Source organism: Dryobates pubescens, chromosome 2, assembly GCF_014839835.1.
Source record: "Dryobates pubescens isolate bDryPub1 chromosome 2, bDryPub1.pri, whole genome shotgun sequence".
Classification (NCBI taxonomy): domain Eukaryota; kingdom Metazoa; phylum Chordata; class Aves; order Piciformes; family Picidae; genus Dryobates; species Dryobates pubescens.
The window spans coordinates 21,648,561-21,667,762 of record NC_071613.1 but is presented as its reverse complement, the minus strand read 5'-3'; the positions used below and the strand labels follow the sequence as shown (position 1 = coordinate 21,667,762).

General features: G+C 42.0%; 1 protein-coding gene across 1 annotated transcript in view; it reads left to right on the top strand.

The window, feature by feature from the left end:
- Positions 1–19,202, top strand: part of HECW2 (HECT, C2 and WW domain containing E3 ubiquitin protein ligase 2) — a 158,138-nt gene that overhangs the window by 53,198 nt on the left and 85,738 nt on the right. The window contains exon 2 of the mRNA XM_054171707.1: positions 70–410. Coding sequence (XP_054027682.1) covers positions 119–410 — 292 coding nt within the window. The 5' untranslated portion in view covers positions 70–118. The remainder of the gene's footprint in view (positions 1–69; positions 411–19,202) is intronic.

Genomic DNA, 19,202 nt, shown 5'->3' with positions numbered 1-19,202 from the left:
TCCCTTTCCATACCTAATTGAGTAACCTGCTGTCTCTTTAACACTTTCTTGTTTTCTTCCTCACCACAGGTCTCTGAACAACAATTTTTTCACGTGAATTGACAAAAGTGGAGAAGAAATGGCCAGCTCAGCCCGAGAACATCTGCTTTTTGTGCGACGTCGCAACCCACAGCTACGGTATACCCTGAGCCCAGAGAACCTGCAGAGCTTGGCATCTCAGGGCACCATGGCTGAAAACATGAACTTGCAGCGTGCCAACAGTGACACTGATTTGGTGACCTCAGATAGCAGGTCTAGTTTGACAGCCAGTATGTATGAATACACCTTGGGCCAGTCTCAGAACCTCATCATTTTCTGGGATATTAAGGAAGAAGTAGACCCAACGGACTGGATAGGTCTTTATCACATAGGTGAGTCAGACCCAAATTGTAGTACTTCTGTATGTTTCTTGCTCTTTTGTCATTGGTATTTCCCTTTTCTGCTGTGTCTGGCACTCAGAAAGCTGAGGTGAGACTGCAGAGAATTACCTTAGATTTCTCTTTGCTTTCCTCAATGCGGTGAGGTATGTGAAAGTGTGATTCTAATTAACATCGAACCCGGTTCTACACTGACCTACTAGAAGGTGAAATGCGTTCTCCTTGAACAGCAGATGTGCATCCAGGTTCCAGTTCTGACCTTTGCTGGTGGCTTATGGACTGGAAGATGCAGAGTACTGTCTTTGCCATGTAACTTGGCAGACATGCAGTGTTTGTACAGGTTTTTTTGACAAGTAAATTCTTAGCGTTTGTGAAAAGGTATTTTAGTGTTAAGTCTTTGCTTTTGTGGAACTCAAGGTCTTTTGAGTTCCAGTCTTTGTGTAACCTTCTGATTCTTGTAGAACTGAAGTTGTATCACAGTATAACTAAGGTTGGAAGAGACCCCAAGGATCATCAAGTCCAACCTGTCTCGATAGACCTCATGACTAGACCATGGCACCAAGTGCCACGTCCAATCTCCTCTTGAACACCTCCAGGGACGGTGACTCCACCACCTCTCTGGGCAGCACATTCCAATGACGAACGACTCGCTCAGTGAAGAACTTTCTCCTCACTTCGAGTCTAAACCTCCCCTGGCACAGACTGAGACTGTGTCCCCTTGTTCTGGTGCTGGTTGCCTGGGAGAAGAGACCAACCCCTTCCTGGCTACAACCACCTTTCAGGTAGTTGTAGAGGGCAATGAGGTCACCCCTGAGCCTCCTCTTCTCCAGAGAAGAGAGAATTCTAAGAGAGTGAGAATTTCTGTTTGCAAAGAATTCTTGTAGAAGAAGGTCCTCTAAAGAGCTTCTTTTCTGTTGCTTTTTTGTGCTGTTCAGCATATTTCATAGGAGGGAGCTGGAAAGATCTCCAGGCTGGTACACTGCCTGTGGGCAGTGTGTGTATTAGCAAATAATGTGGCTCAGGAGGAGTGGCTCAGCAGGTCCCAGCGTTGCTGCTGACACTCTAGCATCAGCCTCATGTTTGGGTTGGGATTTTCATTTGTATTCTGTTTAATCAGGTCTCTGGATCCAAACATCCCTGCTGCATGCATGGTTTGATGCTGCCTGAAGGACACTAGAAGCAGAGCATGGCTAGTGTGGGTAGCCGTAGTGGCACATGGGGTTTTGTTGCCTTCTCAAGAAATCCAGTTCACATGCACTGAAATTATTCTCTGGTTGTAACCAGTGCTTAATAAGAGGGACTGACGAGTTGATTTGTGTCAAAACCCCACTGCTTCTCTGAACCTAACTGCTAATGGAGTTGTCGGTACAACCTGCCGTAAGAGGGACAGCAGAAACTGGTGGAAGCGGGGCTGACCACTGGAATTTTGTCTCTGTTGGAACTAAGCTTAGTGCAATGAAATTGCTCTCAGTGGGATTTCAGAGAAATTTGCTGTTTTCCATCTCTGCATCACTTAATCATAGAATCATTTAGATTAGAAGAGAGCTTGAAGATCGTCAAGTCCAGCTGCAACCTTACACTGCTAGGTCACCATTAAACCACATCCCTCAGCACCACATCTATACCTCTTTTAAATCCCCCCAGGGATGGTGACTCAACAACCTGTATTAGATGCTGTTTCCAGTTCTCACTCCTTTTGTCTGATATCTTTTTCTGGTATTACTGCAGCTCCACAAACTGGACAGTATTGTCTTGTGCTCTTCTAGTGCTTACCCAGTTACTGTGTGAGCTGCGGTCTCTCCTGGAATGAGCTGTGGATATGTGCCAACACTTAAGGCACCTAAATTAAGTGTCTCCACAAGAAGGAGAAATTAATCTACCCAACAGCATTAGCAGCTCAAGTGTGATCTGTGCTGTGAAATGCACAGTCTGCTAAATGAAACATCTGAAGAAAAGTTTGGCACTATTGTTTTTATTGTGCTTCACAGCACTTGGGGCTTGGTGGTCGTGCTCCTGAAGTACAGCATCTTCCTGTAACATTTTCATTGGTTTATTGTAGGCTGTAAGTGATTCTTATCCTACTTTCATGGTTAAAAATACTCCCACTTTTAGTCTGTTGAACCCCTAAAGTACAAAACAGCTTAAAGTGAATAAGGTAAGAATCCTACCAGGAACAGTAAAATTTAAGCCGCCTTGGACCTAAAACCCCATCATGCTACTGTGTAGTACTGGAGTGTTTGAGCCATGGTAGGTTTCCTCTTTCCTTGTTAAATGATGAAAGGTCCTGGGAGCTTTTGTCTCCACTGCCATTTGAGACCTTTCCTTTAAGATTTTTTTCATCTCATCCTTCTGGATGAATGAATTGTGGTTTTTTTACGACAGAGAGGTATGGAGGTACCCAGCCTGATATGAATGCCTGTCTATCTTGGATGGAGGCTTTTTGATAACCTCTTGCAAGTATCTAGCGTCTTTCAAAAAAAGGGTAAAGAATTTTAAGAATACAATATAAAAACCTTTTATTTGCAGCACGTTTCTAGACATAGCTGAGGTAACTTAAATCCCACAGGGTATAATCCAGGATTTTCAGTCAGTTGTAGTAATGGCTGTGAACTATCCCCAACTCCTTCTCACTTGTTTGGGCATTGAGGACACTCTTCCTGCTTTCTCAGGAGGAGGATGTTTGTGGGTGGATATATTTAAAAAGAAGAGCTCCATCCTCAAACACATTATAAATATTCAGTGTTGTTGCTTGAGGTTATCTGTCCTGGTCATTCCTTGAAATGAAAACCATTTTGCTTCCAAAGTCACTCTTCTCTGGCAGCAGAAATCGAGTGTGCTCAGTAACACAAGACAGCAGCCTGCTGCTGTACCTCCACCTTCACCCACATCTTCTGCTGAAACACCATTTTCTGACACGTTTGGGACAGAGGAAAGACAAATATTTGGCTCTTATTTTAAAAACCAGTTGACATAACCAAAAGCACAGTCCTGTGGCTTTTTTTGTTTTAACGTTAGTTTCACATTTAACTGTGATGAAAGTCGGATTGATGCTCTAAGAGGGCTGGGGGGAGGAATGATTGTTAATTCTGTAAATAAAGAGAAGGTGAAATCCTAAAATTGAGCCTCATGCTGAGCTGAGACATTAAAACAGAGAGACCTGACATTGGTCTGAAGCATTTCAGGTGCATTTTCACTTCAAATTAATTTTCTAGAACTTGTGCATTGTGAAAGAAATTGAAAATGACACACCGGGAAACTGTTGCCATTAATTTGTTCAGTTTACACTCTTTGGAAGAGACTTCAAACCTCTGTCCATATTCACTCAAGACATCAGTTGGTCACACAATTGTCAGTAAACAGTCACTGCCTTTCCTGCCAGGCTGTTTGCAGATGATAGGCTTACACTAGGGAGTAGCAGATGGAGCTTATTCTAGTGCCCTGTGTCAGTGAAACGTTTGGGCTGCTAAATGGTTGTGAAAATAGCTGTTATCTTCTTGAAAAGAGGTATGGGGAGAAACAGAGTCGTCATACTCTAAGGGGTCAAGTCTTTTAAAATGCATAGGATTATTTTTTTTCCAGACTTCTGTTTTGTTTAAAAAAAAAAAAAAAAAAAAGCAAGCTAGGGAAGCCTGTGAAGGCAAACATCCTTTTTCCTGACTCTTTCTGGATCTGTACTGCCTGAACTTTTAAAATGTCAGTGGCACCTCTTGAAGAGTTGTCTATTAAGTTTTGTTGAAGCAGCTTTCTGGCTCCAGAGGCAGGAGGTGTGGGTGTAGCGAGCATGTCTCTAAAGGCACATAGAGTGTCCAAGTGAGACCACAAGCCAGAGAGAGCTACTATTCCTCAGTCTTAGCACTTTGCGCTGTAGATCGGGCAGCGTGGCCTGAAATTATCACATCTGAAATGGAGGTTTAGCACTTTGAACTTAGCTGTAAGCTTTGCTAGACCTGTGAAGTTTTCTTGTCCAGTAGTAACTCAGCTTTTTCTCTGTACATGTGTGGTTTAAAAATGTTTATTCTCAGCCATATTTAAACTCTTGGGATTCAATAGACCTTTTTTTGTGTGTCTAATTAAGAGGAAGCTGAATCTTGCTCTGACATTAGTGGTCGGGCTCTGGAGTCCTATAGTGAGTCATTACTGTGTTAGACCCAGTTGGAATCAAACAAGAGAAATGGATATTTGGTTAGAAGGGACTATGAGACATCCCAGTTTTCTTGCTTTTGTGTTATTTTAGCATCCCTTTAGGTGTTCAAGAAGCTGTAGATATGGTGCTTCGGGGTATGGTTTAGCGGTTGTGGTAGCTGGGTTACAGTTGGACTTGATGATCCTAAGGCTCTTTGCCAGCCTTAGTGATTGTGTGGTGCTAACAGGCTATCAGGACTTCCTTGGGAAGTGAGAACTGCTCAGGAAGTTGATCAGGTGGCCTCTCCGCTGCTTGTGGAATGCTGAGGGCAGTTGAGTCTTGATGCATTTTATGGGTTGCTGTGAAGCCCCATATATAAAGGAATTGGTACAAAAGGAAGAACACAAAGTCAGGAGAGAGAAGCAAACCCTACTTTTTAGTTTACATAGATTAAGTCCCATGGCCAAATTGCCCAGGTTGGCCTATTTTTGCCCTCATTTACAGAGTCCTATTGATGAGATGCATGGCCTTACTCTAGAGATCCTCAGCACATTTAACATGTGAATTATCAAGGGTCATTTCCATCAGCTGCTTTTTACAGGCTGCTTGGCTTTTTGTTATAGCATGGATCCATAATAGCATCATAAAGCCAAAAATCCAACAACAACAAAAAAGGCCCATAACTGATGCACAGTTATATAGGGTAATTTAGACAGCATCTAGGTTTATTCTAAGCCTTCTGTGTTTGAAGCCTTTCCATTTCAGGTCAGACAAGATTAAAAAGAAAGAAGCTTTCACATCAACTGCCTTTAATACACTTAAAATAGTGGCTTACATTAGAGAGATTATGAAATGTTAAGATACTTTGATTCTAGAAGATTTCCCTAGTTTTCAGCACAGAAAACATGCAAAGTAGTAACTTTATTATCTTCCAGAAAAACCTGATTATTCACTTGATTTTGTTTTTTTCTTCTGGTTTTAGCAATATGAATACTTTTCTGGACTTTAAAATCTGAGCAGTACTCTTAGTACCTATTGACTAGGCATAGCAGTATTAATTTGTGGCTACTCCTCATTTGGGGTGCTGCTGAAGACTGCAACTATGGGATTGACTTCCCATGTGGAAGAGTCTCTTCTTGCCCTGATGGATCCATGGTAGACTCATAGGCTTCCAGGGTACTGGCAATGCTCTCTGTCATCCGTTGTTGGGGAAATTGTTGTTTGGGCTTATTTATGATATCATCTGAATATTTAAGCACATGATCATTTTGTCTCTTCAAAAAGTGAACAAAAGGACCAGCTATGGCTCTGAAGCTCTGAAAGAGCCATACCTGTATGTGTTGAAATGTTGGTGAAACTCCCACTGGAGATGTATGCTTAAACAATTACAAGAAAACCAAATTCACAATTCACACTAAGAGAACATGAATTCATCCTGGCCTGCATCTCACATTGGTGCTGGTTCATGTCTGTCTGAGCTTGATACTTGTGATCAGCAAAAGTGTGTGGAAAAAGTTGCTTTGAAGAAGAAATGAAGCTTTCCCTCCAGGTTCTACATTTCAGTCTTACTTCACTTCTTCCTGTGTCCTAACCCACATGCGAGGCTACTTTTTCCCCCAGCAAAAACTGTGGTGGTACTTCCTTCTCAGTCCTGAGCTATTTCTCTCCCTGTTGGAGAGCAGCATAGGGGAAAGGGACCTGGGGGTCCTGGTGGACAACAGGAGGACCATGAGCCAGCAATGTGCCCTTGTGGCCAAGAAGGCCAATGGCATCCCGGGGTGGATTAGAAGGGCTGTGGTTAGTAGGTCAAGAGAGGTTCTCCTCCCCTTCTAATCTTCCCTGCTGAGACTGCATCTGGAATATTTTGTGTGATTCTGGGTCCCTCAGTTCAAGAAGGACCTCAGGGTACTGCTTGAGAGAGTTCAGCACAGAGCCACCAAGATGCTGAAGGGAGTGGAACATCTGCTTTGTGGGGAAAGGCTGAGGGAGCTGCGGCTCTCTAGCTTGGAGAAGAGGAGCCTTAGGGGTGACCTCATTCATTGTTTAATGAGATATGAAGGGCAGTGTCAGGAGGATGCAACCAGGTTCTGCTCAGTGATGTCCAAAGATAGTACAAGGGGCAGTGGGTGCAAGCGGGAGCAGTGGAGTTTCCACATGAACATAAGGGAAAACTTTTACATTGTGAAGGTCACAGAGCCCTGAAACAGGCTGCCCAGAGAGGTTGTGGAGTCTCCTTCACTGGAGACATTCAAAACCCACATGGATGTGTTCCTGTGTGACCTGCTCTAGGTGATCCTGTTCTGGCAGGACGATTGGACTGGATGGTCCTTCAAGATGCCTTCCAACCCCTAGCATTCTGTGTTTTTTTATGATGACTCAAGGATCAAAGGGACAGCATGATGCCCACGTTAGAAGACATGAACAGAAGGTGCATGCTGTCTGTATTTCCTTGCATGCAACAGATACCTTAAAAGCTATGCTCACTGCTTCTAAAACACAGTCATCGTACTTGTTTTGAGAGGAAAATAACCCTGCAAAACAACCCAAACCTAGAATCTTGTAGATTGATGTTTCTCTCTGGAAGAAGTTCAAGCTGTGACAGAGGTAGTGTTGCCAAAACATCCAGACTTTCCAGTTAATGGTGGCTCTTTACATTTTTGAGATACCCGTGACCTGAAAACTAGACAAATGTAGCTGCAGGGAGGACACTTTCAGCTGTGCTGTCAGTATCTTTCCTCTGCAAAAGGTTTTGGCATGACATTTATCAGCCCTTGGATGGAAAGCGATGTTTTCCCTACCCTGCCTTTTTGATGTAAGTGGCTGTTCCAGCAGATGGGAAGACAGCAAATACAAACACTGGATAACTGCAAACAACGTACAGTTCAAAATCCCTAATATTTCTTTTTGCCATAAAGCTGCCTTGTGTCAGCTTGGGGGTTTATTTGTTTAAAGGAGTTTGGCTTTCATTTCTTTTTTAAAGGCACTTGCTGAGCTGTTTTCTGTCACCACTTAACATGCCACACGCTGTTTTCAAGATAATTTGGGAAAAACAATTATTCCAAATCACTTATAACTGGACTGAAGAAGTAGTTGCATTAATTCATCTATTGATTTGTTTCATGTAGTAAAAGATTATTGATCCATTTCTCAGTATGCACAGTATTAGAATTCCTCCTGTAAATTTTTTATGACCTTCTTGGCTACTTCTTCTGCATGAATTTATCAATGAGTGTAAGAATTTGAATGAATGGAGGAGTGTTAAATAGAGAACACTAGGGATGTGATTGATGTAGATAAAACCATAAAGATGGAAAACATGCATAGTGGAACTTTGAGAATAATCCTTTACTGCTGGATATGTCAAATAGAGCTTTTTCATCTATGCTTATACTGGGCACACAGTGTCTTAAATTCTAAGCAGAGAAGGTTTCTGAGGGTGCCAGTATTGGCCTTAGAATCGCAGAATTGTTTCTTTTGGAAAATAACTTTATGATCAAAGATCCATCCAGTATCAAACGCTGCCAAGCCTGGTGCTAAACCATGTCCTTCAGCACCACATCTGCCTCTTTGAAACACCTGCAGGGATGGGCATTCAACCATCTCCCTGGGGAACCTGTTCCAAGCTTTGAGAACCCTTTCAGGGCAAAACTTTCTTCTAATGTCCAGCCTAAAATTCCCCTGTTGCAATTTGAGGCCATTTCCTCTCATCCTATCACTTGTTAATAAGAAGAAAAGACCAACTCCCACCTCACTACAACCTCATTTCAGGGAGTTGCAGAGCCAGAAGGTCTCCCCTCAGCCTCCTTTTTCTTCTGGCTAAACAACTGCAGTTTCCTCAGTTGCTCCTCCTAAGACCTGTTCTCAAGATCCCTTCACCAGCCCTTTTACGGACTCCCTCCAGCACCTCCATGTTTTTCTTGTAGCGAGGGGCCCAAAACTGAATCCACTAATCAAGGTGTGGCTTCACCAGTGCCAAGTATGGGGAGATGATCCCTGCCCTGGTCCTCCTTGTCACACTGTTCATGATCCAGGACAGGGTGCCTTTGGCCTTCCTGGCCATCTCGACAAGCTCCTTTCCTTGCAAGGCTCATCAAGGTGTGTCTTGAAATCTGCTATTTGAGGAACATAAAAGATCCAGAGAATGGCCAAACATGACCATCTGGTACAGAAAAAGTCTAATGTGGGCCTGAGTGGTACCCAGCCCTCATACAGTGTGCCAGTTTTGCTTAAGAGGGGTATGGATTTGGGGTGAAGATGCTACTAGAGTGCAATTAAACTGACTGTGCTTAGCTGTCATTCACTCCTCAGGGAACAATGGTGCTTACAAATGTCCATGTTGGCAGCGGCTCTTGTCTCTGTCCAGCAGCATCCAGGAGGCCATCACTCTCACTCTGGTGGGCAGCCGGTCCCCAGGCAAGCAAATCCCATGCCCCAGAGCTTTGTTTAAAGGTCTGGTCAAACTCTCTCCTGAGATCTGCCTCCTTTGTCTAGCAGTCATTCAGGGGTTATGTCAGTCTCTTCATCTCTGGCTGTGTTTTTAATTACTAGTCACTCATCTGTCACTCCTGTGTCAGTAGTCCTTAAAAGTTGGTAAAAAGTAGTATAGCAATTGCCCTTGTGATTCCTGCCCTGCCCTTGGGAGTAAATGAATCCTTTATATGCCAGGTGTGGTAATGAAAACAATGAGCCTAGAATTTATGTTAAAATTATTTAGCCCTTTCCCTTGTATTATAATAAGGAGAGGAGGGCAAGGTACAACAAGGCTTTGTTACTTGGAAAGAGCAAGATGAGTACTGTGAAGTGTTAAGTAAGGGAGGTAGCTTTGAAAATATTCAGAGTATATTCAGAGCAGGCTGCAGAGTTTTGCAGATCTACAATCACATCATGAGGGGAATTGAAACAGGATTTGTATTCTTAAAGGACATATTAAAGAATTTCATTTCAGCGTGATCTCTTCCTGCTCGTCAGTGCTAACATCCTTTTTAATGGGACTTAGACGATTTGATGGATACAGGTCACTGGTTTCCAATTTTCTTGTAAAAAGTGTAATTAGAAATTCTGTTTCTGGTTTTCCCTGACAATAACTCACCAATTGTTGCTGTTCAGTGGCCATTAGACTTTATCAGATATGGTATGAACTCTCACGCTCCATTAAACGTTTCTTTCCCTGAGAATTTAAACTTTATCGGGTGGTTATAAATGGGCTTCACATGAGTAGAGTTACACCTGAGGATCATTTTTGATAGAATAAAACTGAAAGCTTGGACTACTAGGTGCCATCTGTGAAGAGGACCAAGAATTCAAGGCACTGAGTGCCTTGCAAGATTGGGACCTTAGTCAATGTTTTACCTTTGCCATCAAATGTGGAAACACTTTCTTGCATAAGAAACCAGTTAAGCTTAAATGGATTTTTGTCTTTGTAAGGTTAAATATGCATAGAAAAATACTACAGCACAATAGCAGGACATGCTGTTGTTGCTAAGATAAATATCCAGCAATGACCTCTTAAAAGAGGGAAAAAACCCACCATATTTCTATGTTTATTGGAGTTTAATTTGTACGTAGAGTTTCATGCATGACATGGTTCAGCAGATGGTAGCCTGCAGGGAGAAGAAAAATTCGGTCTGAGAATATTTCACCATAGATGCACCTCTGAATTTTAGTAGCTTTACCGCCAGGCAGTTGCTGTCAAGATGCTGAACAAAGCTGCAACAACCTGCTGGAGTTAAAAATTAGTAAGATTTTTAGGAGTCATTGATGGGACAGGCTGCAACACTCATTTTGAGTTGTAAATTATGTGATCAGTGTGATGAAACATGCTTTATGAAGTTTCCTTTAATAAACAAAACCACACCTGTGATGGGCCACAAAGATGATTGGGGGATGGAGAACCTCTCCTATGAAGACAGGCTGGAAGAGTTGGCCTTGCTCAGCCTGGAGAAGAGAATGCTTCAGGGAGACCTTAGAGCAGCCTTCAAGTATTTGAAGGGGGCCCCTAGCAGGGCTGGAGAGGGAGATTTTTACAAAGGCATGGCATGACAGGACAAAGGAAGAAGGTGGGCAGAGATCAGATACTAGGAAGAAATTCTTCCCCATGAGGGTGGAGAGGTACTGGAACAGGTTGCCCAGAGGAGTTTTGGAGGCTCCAAGCCTTTAAGTGTTGAAAGCCAGGTTGGATGAGGCCTTGAGCAAGCTGTTCTAGTAGGAGGTGTCCCTGCCAATGTGTGGGAGCTGGAACTAAGTGATCTTTAAGGGCCCTTCTAACTCAAACCATTCTATAATCCTATGATATGTTTTCAGCAAGTAAATCCGAAGACAACCCATGTGACATAAGTGGCATTTCAGAAATGATGCAAGTACCTTTATGATTTTTTTTGTCCATTTGATTGGATGTTCTGAGTCATTAGCACATAAGAGTTCAGTTTTGAAAAGCAGCTCTAGTGACAATACACTTACTTGAGTACACTTCTTCTGTCCTGCTCAAGCAATTAAATAAAAAGTATCCTCCTTTCAGATTAATGTAGGTTACTGACTTCAGTGCTATTCTTTCCTGCCCATTGGCTGGGCAGACCATTCACTCTCCCAAGAATACAAACAGCTCTGTGCCAATTTAGCATCTTGAATAGGCTGAGAGAGCAGCAGGGGACTTGAAGGAGCATGTAGCCAAAAGGGACTATCTCTTAACAGTCATTTCCCACTCAGTCTGCTTTGATGCAGTGTGCAGCAGTGACCCCAGCAGAGAGGGTGCCATGGGGTGTGATTTGGAGGCTGCTGTAACAGGAGAGCAAGTTTGATCGTGCTTTTTGTAATTACTTATGATTTAGGCTTACTGAGAGTAGCTGAGCTGGTGAGCCTTTTTTTCTAGTTAATTTGATTCTGGGTTCTGTTCTTTGCCTGCAGAGTCCCAGGGAATTACTGTTCTTTAAAGGGACTCTGCTAGGAATGTAGGAGTCATGGAAATGTTGACGTCTGTAGGTATTTTCATGATACCTAGAAACATTAATAAAGTTTCTTTGCCTTTGTTAGTCACACAGGTCCTTTTTTGCTGTTGTGTGTTAGCACTTTTTTTTTTTTTTTTTTTTTGACTTCTGGTCATGGTTTTAATATAACTGACTTTGTGTTTTGGTCCCAGTAGAGTAATATCACTTCTAAAGAACTGCAACATGACCTTTGCAATTGTTTTAGCCTTGGTCTCACCTGCAGAGCCATTTAGTACTTGCCGTAAAGTTTTTGGCTTCATCTGCTCTCATCTTCATGATATAAGCTTCAAGATTTGAGACTGGAAGTAACTGTATTAGCATCCCATTTGTTTAAGAGGTAAATCTTAACCCTGAAGAAACAGCCTTGTTACAAAAAATCAATAAAGCACATTTGTGAGGAAAAAGATTCATGAGTAATCAATTGATGAGAACTGACTGGTGATGCTGATGTGTTCTGGGAGATTCCATACTGCATCTGGGTCATGCTACATTTCCAAAAGCTATGTGTGTATGTGAGGTGAGCTTCCTACCCAGAGAAAAGGCTGAGCACCTTTACCAGCCCAGGACAAGGACATACATTGTCACTTGGGAAACTATCCAAAGGCATCTGTTCATCATTGCTATGCTGCTAAGTTCATGTTTAATAGACAATGACATAGAAAAGTTTTAATGAAAAAATCACATCTTTTCACTTAATGACAGAGAATGCTCAAAATGCTAGGTTCACACTCCTCATGCTTCACAAGCATGTGAGAGTCCAGCGAAGGGCAAAGGCAGTTTTTAGTGACTACTACTTCATGAAATCATTGTCTGGCAAATGGATTTTTCATTTGTTCCCTTCATGGTTTTAGATATTCAAGGAAGTGAAGCACATCCCGGGCATGAATGGTTCTTGGAAAAGCTGTGAAGAAATTTCTGGTTCTTTGCTTTGTTTTCAAAGAGCTGAACTTTTCCAAGATAGTGCATTTGATTCTGTAATCTGCTGGAGACCTTTAAAGTTAGATATTGTTTCCTTGCCTCTGGGTAATGATTTCCCGGTAGCCAGTGTCCCCAGAGCTCTGTGATGAGGTGGTTCTGTGGTGTGTCTTGGGATATATAGTTTGACCATGGACGCTGTGACCCTAGGGGTAAGCACCAGGAGTCTGAAATATAAGTTATCTTGAGGCATAATGGCAGCAATATTTTTAATTTAAATATTGGACCCAGTCATTAAACGATTTCAGAAGAAGTTTCTTGTCTCCACAGTTTAGAAATAAAACACTTGACATTCCTGATTAGCCGTAGTACGTTGATTTCAAAGTGGGCATGAAGAGAGTTACGATGATGAGAAGCAAACATTGTATTCAACAAGAAATATTGCAAGTTCCTTCAGAACTTCCTCCTCATTTCTTTAGAAATCTAAGACTGACTTATCTTACTCTCTGCATGTGTGTATTGGATGAATTTCTTCCAGGATGTGTTGGCTCATTTCCTTGAATACTTCTAAATTTTCTGAATTTTTTTCAATAACAACAGATAGCTGTAAAAGCTTTAAGGAAATGAGTCAACCTCCTGAAATAAATCGCTTACTGAATAGAGGATACTGTGTTCAAAATCATAGACACCCTTGATAGTTCTGTGTATACTAATTTACAGATATTCTCTGAAAAACTACTATATATGTGCCAGGATTCAAAAGGATTTAGGAGAAAATATCCCCCCTGAAAGCACCTGAGCTTTGCCATTAGATATGTAGGGCATCTTGTCACACTCCCAGGTATCAGTGAGGAGTACGGTTTGGGAAGTGGCAGGCAGAATCTCCTAACACCAAATTAAGGACTTCTCACTGCACTGGAGTGTAAATTAAGGGGAATAATGTAAAGATGCTGAGTTGAGGATAACCAAGCTTTCTTAAAATAGCATCCCAAAACCCAAAGACTGCGTAGGAAATCTGCTTCCCTGTGGGTTTCATGACTCGCAAACAATTTGCATTCAGGTTTCAGAGCCATTTCTGCTGGAATCCTGCATATTCTGCAGGCTGAAGCTGGTGGGTTTGTTCTGTGAGGAGAGGCCCAGGACACAGCCTGCCTCCCTTTGCTGAGTCACTGCGCTGGCAGCTTCCAGGAATCTGACATTGTTGTTTAAAAATAAGCATGAAGACACCATTTTAGTAACATATGTGTCTTACAGAGTAGGTAGGCAAGGCCTTGGAATTTTCTTTGCTTCCCAGGAATTACTCAGCAACTGAGGGACATAAGTGAGGAAGCTAAATGTCATGATTTCGGATTTTCTCTCTGATGAGCCCAACTAAAAGCAAACCCAGACAAACCTGAATTCTTAATGAGTTTGACATCTGTATCTGAACTTGGATGCAGCAGTAATTAGCCACTTGGCTCTGCTTTCACAGTATCGCAGTATCACCAAAGTTGGAAGAGACCTCAAAGATCATCAAGTCCAACCTGCTTTAGTCTATTGCACAGAAAGTCTCTGACATAGGGATTGAATATCACATCTCAGGAGGTTTCACATAAACTTAAGGAAAAACTTCTTTGGCGTGAGGGTGCTGGTGCACTGGAGCAGGCTGCCCAAAGAGGTTGGGGAGTCTCCTCTGGAGACTTTCAAAACCCAGCTGGACAGTGATCCTGAGCAACCTGATCTAGGTGATCCTGCTTTATCAGGGAGGTTGGACTGGATGATCTCCAGAGGTCTCTTCCAACCCCTCCCATTCTGTGATCTCCAGCTGCCATGCTGTTGATTTATTAGGCCCTGAGAAAAAGTGTGAATACATGCAGTCACAGCAGAAAGAAGAAAGTGCAAAGGTATTGGCTCAGTTGGTGTGTAAAGTGTCTCAAACCCACAAGAGTTGGATAAATGCAGGTACAAAATAAAAATCCAGCTGTGATGCTCTAAGGCCTTCGCCCTCTGCAGAGGGAGGGAGTCACAAGATGGTGCCCGTTTCTGCTTCTGGTGATTCAGTCGTCTTCAGTGTTTCTCTGTCACTTGCAGTCATGAGCAACTGACTTGTTATTTGTTAACTGACTTGAAATTCCTCTTGTTGGAGGATAGGCATTGGTCATGGTAGTTTGATACTGGAATTCCTAATCTTTTTAATGTGACCTTTAGAAGCGAAATAGCAACAAGTACTAGGAGTTCACTGTGAGGGTGATGGAACACTGGAACAGGCAGCCCAGGGGGGTTGCGGAGTCTCCATCTCTGGAGATATTCAAAACCTGCCTGGATGTGTTCCTGTGTGATCTGCTCTAGGTGATCCTGCTCTGACAGAGGGTTGGACTAGGTGAACTTTCAAGGTCCCTTCCAACCCCTAACATTCTGTGATTCTGTGAGTTGCAGCTGCAAGTACCACAGCAGTCTTGTGCTGGCATTCAATGCAGCTCCCAGCTTTTCTGAAGGAGGAACACAGGTATTTATGAGTTATTCTGAAGAGATTAAAATGTGAAGGGGGTAGTGGAACAAACTGTCCAAAACCTCCCACCAAAGTACTATGAGCAGTTGTAAGGCAGTCCCATTTCACAGTGCTGAGTGAGGATTTAGGTAAGTGATGCTCTTTTCCCCTCCATTTTTGGGATATTTACATGAGAGTATCATGTGGTGTTTCTGTTGCAGTTTCTTCTCCAAGCCCTTATAAATGTATGTTCAACCCACTCCGCTTGCCTGGTATAAAATCTGACTACTTGAATTTCTAGTTATGTATTGTAGCTTTTATTTAATCGTTCACAGTTTGATCTTTCCAGTGGTGGTGGCGGCAAGGCCTCTGCGGCTGTGTGGGGATGGAACAGGTGCTGCATTTCTCATAGCAAGAGTGAGCAAATGAGAAGAATAGTTGTGGTTTATTTAAAACAACAGCAACAAAAAGTATTGCATTAGTGGAGACATCCCCACTGAAGAATCTGGAAGTGTTTTTGATGGTAATGTATTTGACAGGAATGGGGGAAAGAAAAAAGGTGTTTGCCGTGTGATTGACTTGAAGGCCAGCTTCAGGTTGAGGCCTAGGAAGTGGTATCTGGAGTGTGGTAGAGAAAACCAGTAAAAGTAGGTGGCTACAGCCACCATAACATAGGGCCCACACCTTGTGACAAATTGGGTTTGCTCTCCTCAGCAAAGAACAGACAAAAACTTGGAGAATTTCTGTCCAATAAGCAAGCCACAGGGTGATATCACAGGTTCAAGAGAACCTCAATCAGGTCAGGGATGGCAGAGCAATGTGGGCCCTGAGACAAGCAAACACATTAGATTTCCCATGCCTGTATACCTTGCAAAAATAGCATCTTTGAAAGTGTGTGCAAATTTAGAATGTGCTGTGCTCCTGAACTGTTTCTGGGTTGTCCTGTATCTGCTGGAATATCAATACAATGTATAACCACACAATATTGTTTGGTGGAAATAACTGAAAGAAAACCCATCAAATGGCTTGAGTTGGAAGGGAGCTTAAAGGTCATCTAGTTCCAACCCCACTGCCATGTGCAGGGACACCTTCCACTAGACCAGGCTACTCAAAGCCTCATAAAGTGTGGCCTTGAACACTCCAGGGATGAGGAATCCACAGTTCTCTAGACAACCTATTCCAGTATCTCACCACCCTTATACTAAAGAACTGCTTCCTAATGTGCAATCTAAATCTGCCTCGCTCTAGTTTGAACCACTGACTGAACCTTCCCTCTCAGAAAGAAAATGGGTTTGGGGTGTGCTGCAGAATTCAGCCACAAAAGTAAATATTAAGAATTTTAGTCCTTGTTTTAGGTTGCTTTATTTTTCCATTTAAAGACAATTGGAGCACCTACAAAATAACTTAATAAGCAAGTTTTATTTCTAAAGACTTTAAGCCTGTGGTGCAATTTACAAAAAAGAAAGAAACACCTTCAGTGATACAGCAGTAATTCACTGGTTTGCATATGAAGGTATGATTAGATTTCAGTTAAGATATCAACCAAGGACCTGATGGCAGATTCAAGTAGAGAGCATAATACAATGTTAAAAATACTACTGTGCTGTGCTTTTTAAAAATGAACTGGATTAACCTTCAGTTATACATTCACTGAAAAACTCTTTTCTCTTGGTGGCCATAGTGTTTCCTTAATTCTGCCATTAAGTTCTGCAATGTCAGCATGCTGGTGCCAGATCCCCAAATGGGATCATCTGTGTTTGCAAGTAGTCAATGACACGCAGTATAAAAATCATACCAAAATGTAGAAACCAGGTCTTGTCTGAAAATTATGCCTAGGTACTCAGTTCACACATTTTACTGACAAGGTTTCCAGGATTAGAGCTCACTTTATGAAATGGTGCATAGTTAGGTGTAATATAACCAATGAGAACAGGATCTTTGTTTTTAAGGAAACACTTTTGTATACTTTTAAAGCCGTTGTTGTTGGGTTTGTATATTATTGTATGTTACTTTATAGTCTGCCATATTGAGTAGTGCTGGCTTCTGTGGTCTGCCAGTAAAGGAATAATACACATCTTTGGGAACAGTTGAAACATTTTATTTCAGGTGCAACATTAGTATTAAGTAAATGTTCAGAGATGATGTTTCACTTTTTATTACTCCACTGGGCTTCATAATGAACTCAGATAACCCTACAGAAGGTATTAAATCTGCTCTTTATTAATAGCCATATCAAATCTGAATGCTTACAACAAAAGCAGGAGGTAGGTAAAAGGAGGAATCTGATCAGTGCTAGGAGTATGAAATACTTCTTGCAATTGTAAAGCATCTGAGCACATTTGAAGACAAATGACTGCAGTGGACTAATTAATAATTTTTTTTAATGCTCTAATATTTAGGTCTTTTATGCCAGTTTAGAACAGAGTTTTTGGAATAAACTAATTTCAGGTGAGAAGACTGTAGAGACCCTGGAACAGCTTTTCAGCACTGGAGGATCTACAAGATGAGGAATCTGCTATTAGATCTTGCCGTTGTGAGGCACTGAGGGGGAGGTGGAAATGTTAGCTGGCTGGGAAAATGAGTGGTGATGGTGACAAAGGTAGTGAGGGATAGTGATTCAGCATATTCCTTTAATAGCCTTCCTTAGAGCACAGCTTGCATGGATGTCTTATGCTGAGTTATTATTGCTCTGTATCTCTAGGTTTTCCGCAGCATCACTTATCAGCCATTTGGATGCCTTAGCCAACTTACACATATACAAATAAAACAGCAGGTTCTTACTGTTTACTTAAGCTAGAGGTTATGTGGTTTTAGAGATGAGAAATGGTTTATGCAGAAGTATCCACGGTATCATTGTTAATTGGTTCACTCTCTAATAGAGGCACAAGAGGGAAGTGTTTGGTACCTTGATTTGGTTTAGATTACTGAGAAGTCAAAGTATGACAAAAGCATATTGTTTAAATACAAATATTCTCCTGATTTCCAAAGCAATAAGCTCTCTGACTTTCTAATAAATTCCCTCAGAAACCTATTAGTGTCAGATGACAACAATAGGGTATTTTGCATTCCTGCTTAAACAGCTCATAATATTGAAGATAAACTTCAAAAATAACAGCTGCCAAGGGAGCATTAAATCCCACAAGATCCTGAGGGGATGTGTGCTGCAGAGACATATTTTATTGACAACTTTCCGAAGCTAGAAGGATTTCTAAAAGGCAGTGAGTAATGACTTGGAACTGGCAGGAGAAACCATGCATTTAGAAATGTTTCTGTATTAGACATGGGAATGGACTTGAAAACTGAGAATAAAATGTTAGCTGATATTGTGACTGTCAGAATCTGGAACAGCTGAAGAATATTGATCATACAGCATCAGAAACTTCAAGCAATAATCAAGTGCAATCAAAAGTGAAGCTGAGGAATCTGGAGGCAGTCTTTCCTTTCCTTTCAAAGATGAATCTGTTGTCTCCACCCAGTGTTGAAAGATGCCATATTGCTGGAAATCCAGAGCTTTTTGTACCATGACAATAGTTTGGGCTTCAAACCATCAGCCAGATGAGAAGGCAAACCCCAAACTAACCTCCTGAATCCCTGTCGTATGTAGGAAAATTCCTTTTTCTGGGCATTTTTTCTGTTCTGTGGATGTATTGCATTTAGGGTTTCATGGTTTTAGCCCTTCATCCCTAGCAATAAATAATCCTTTCACACACACACACACACACACAAAAAAAAAAGAAAGGTAAAACAAGGGCAGAAAAAATGCAGGAGGGGAGATTGAGTGGTTAAATGAACCTCCAGGGAGTGTGCCTGGCACTGACTTTGTTCCATGCTGGTTCATTCCAGGAAAGAAAATGAAGCTTTGGGAAACCTGAAGGTGGGACTTACTGCCAAAAGCAAAGTGAAACCACCAATGGCTGGCTGTAAAAGCGGCTGATGGATCATGGTGTGCAAAGGCTGGGCCAGCTCTTTGGGTGATGTTGGTTCTGTGGCTCTGAATGTTCTCTGCTCTTGCGTTTTACTACCTTTGTAATGATGCATTTAGGTGTGGGGTTTTTTTGGTGGTGGTTTTTTGTTTGTTTGTTTGGTTTGTTTTTTTGCTATCTTAAGGAAAGTGTTCAGTGATCCTGGCTGAGACTTCCATCTGCACAAAAAGCCACTTGTGGTAACTGGTAGAGGGTATGCCTATGTGGGCAGTTATTTTCCTGGCTGTCAGCAGAATGTGCTATCTACAAGCACTTTCTTCACCTCACACACATCAGAGCTCCCCACAGGTGAGATTCAAGTTCATTAGGACACTTGAT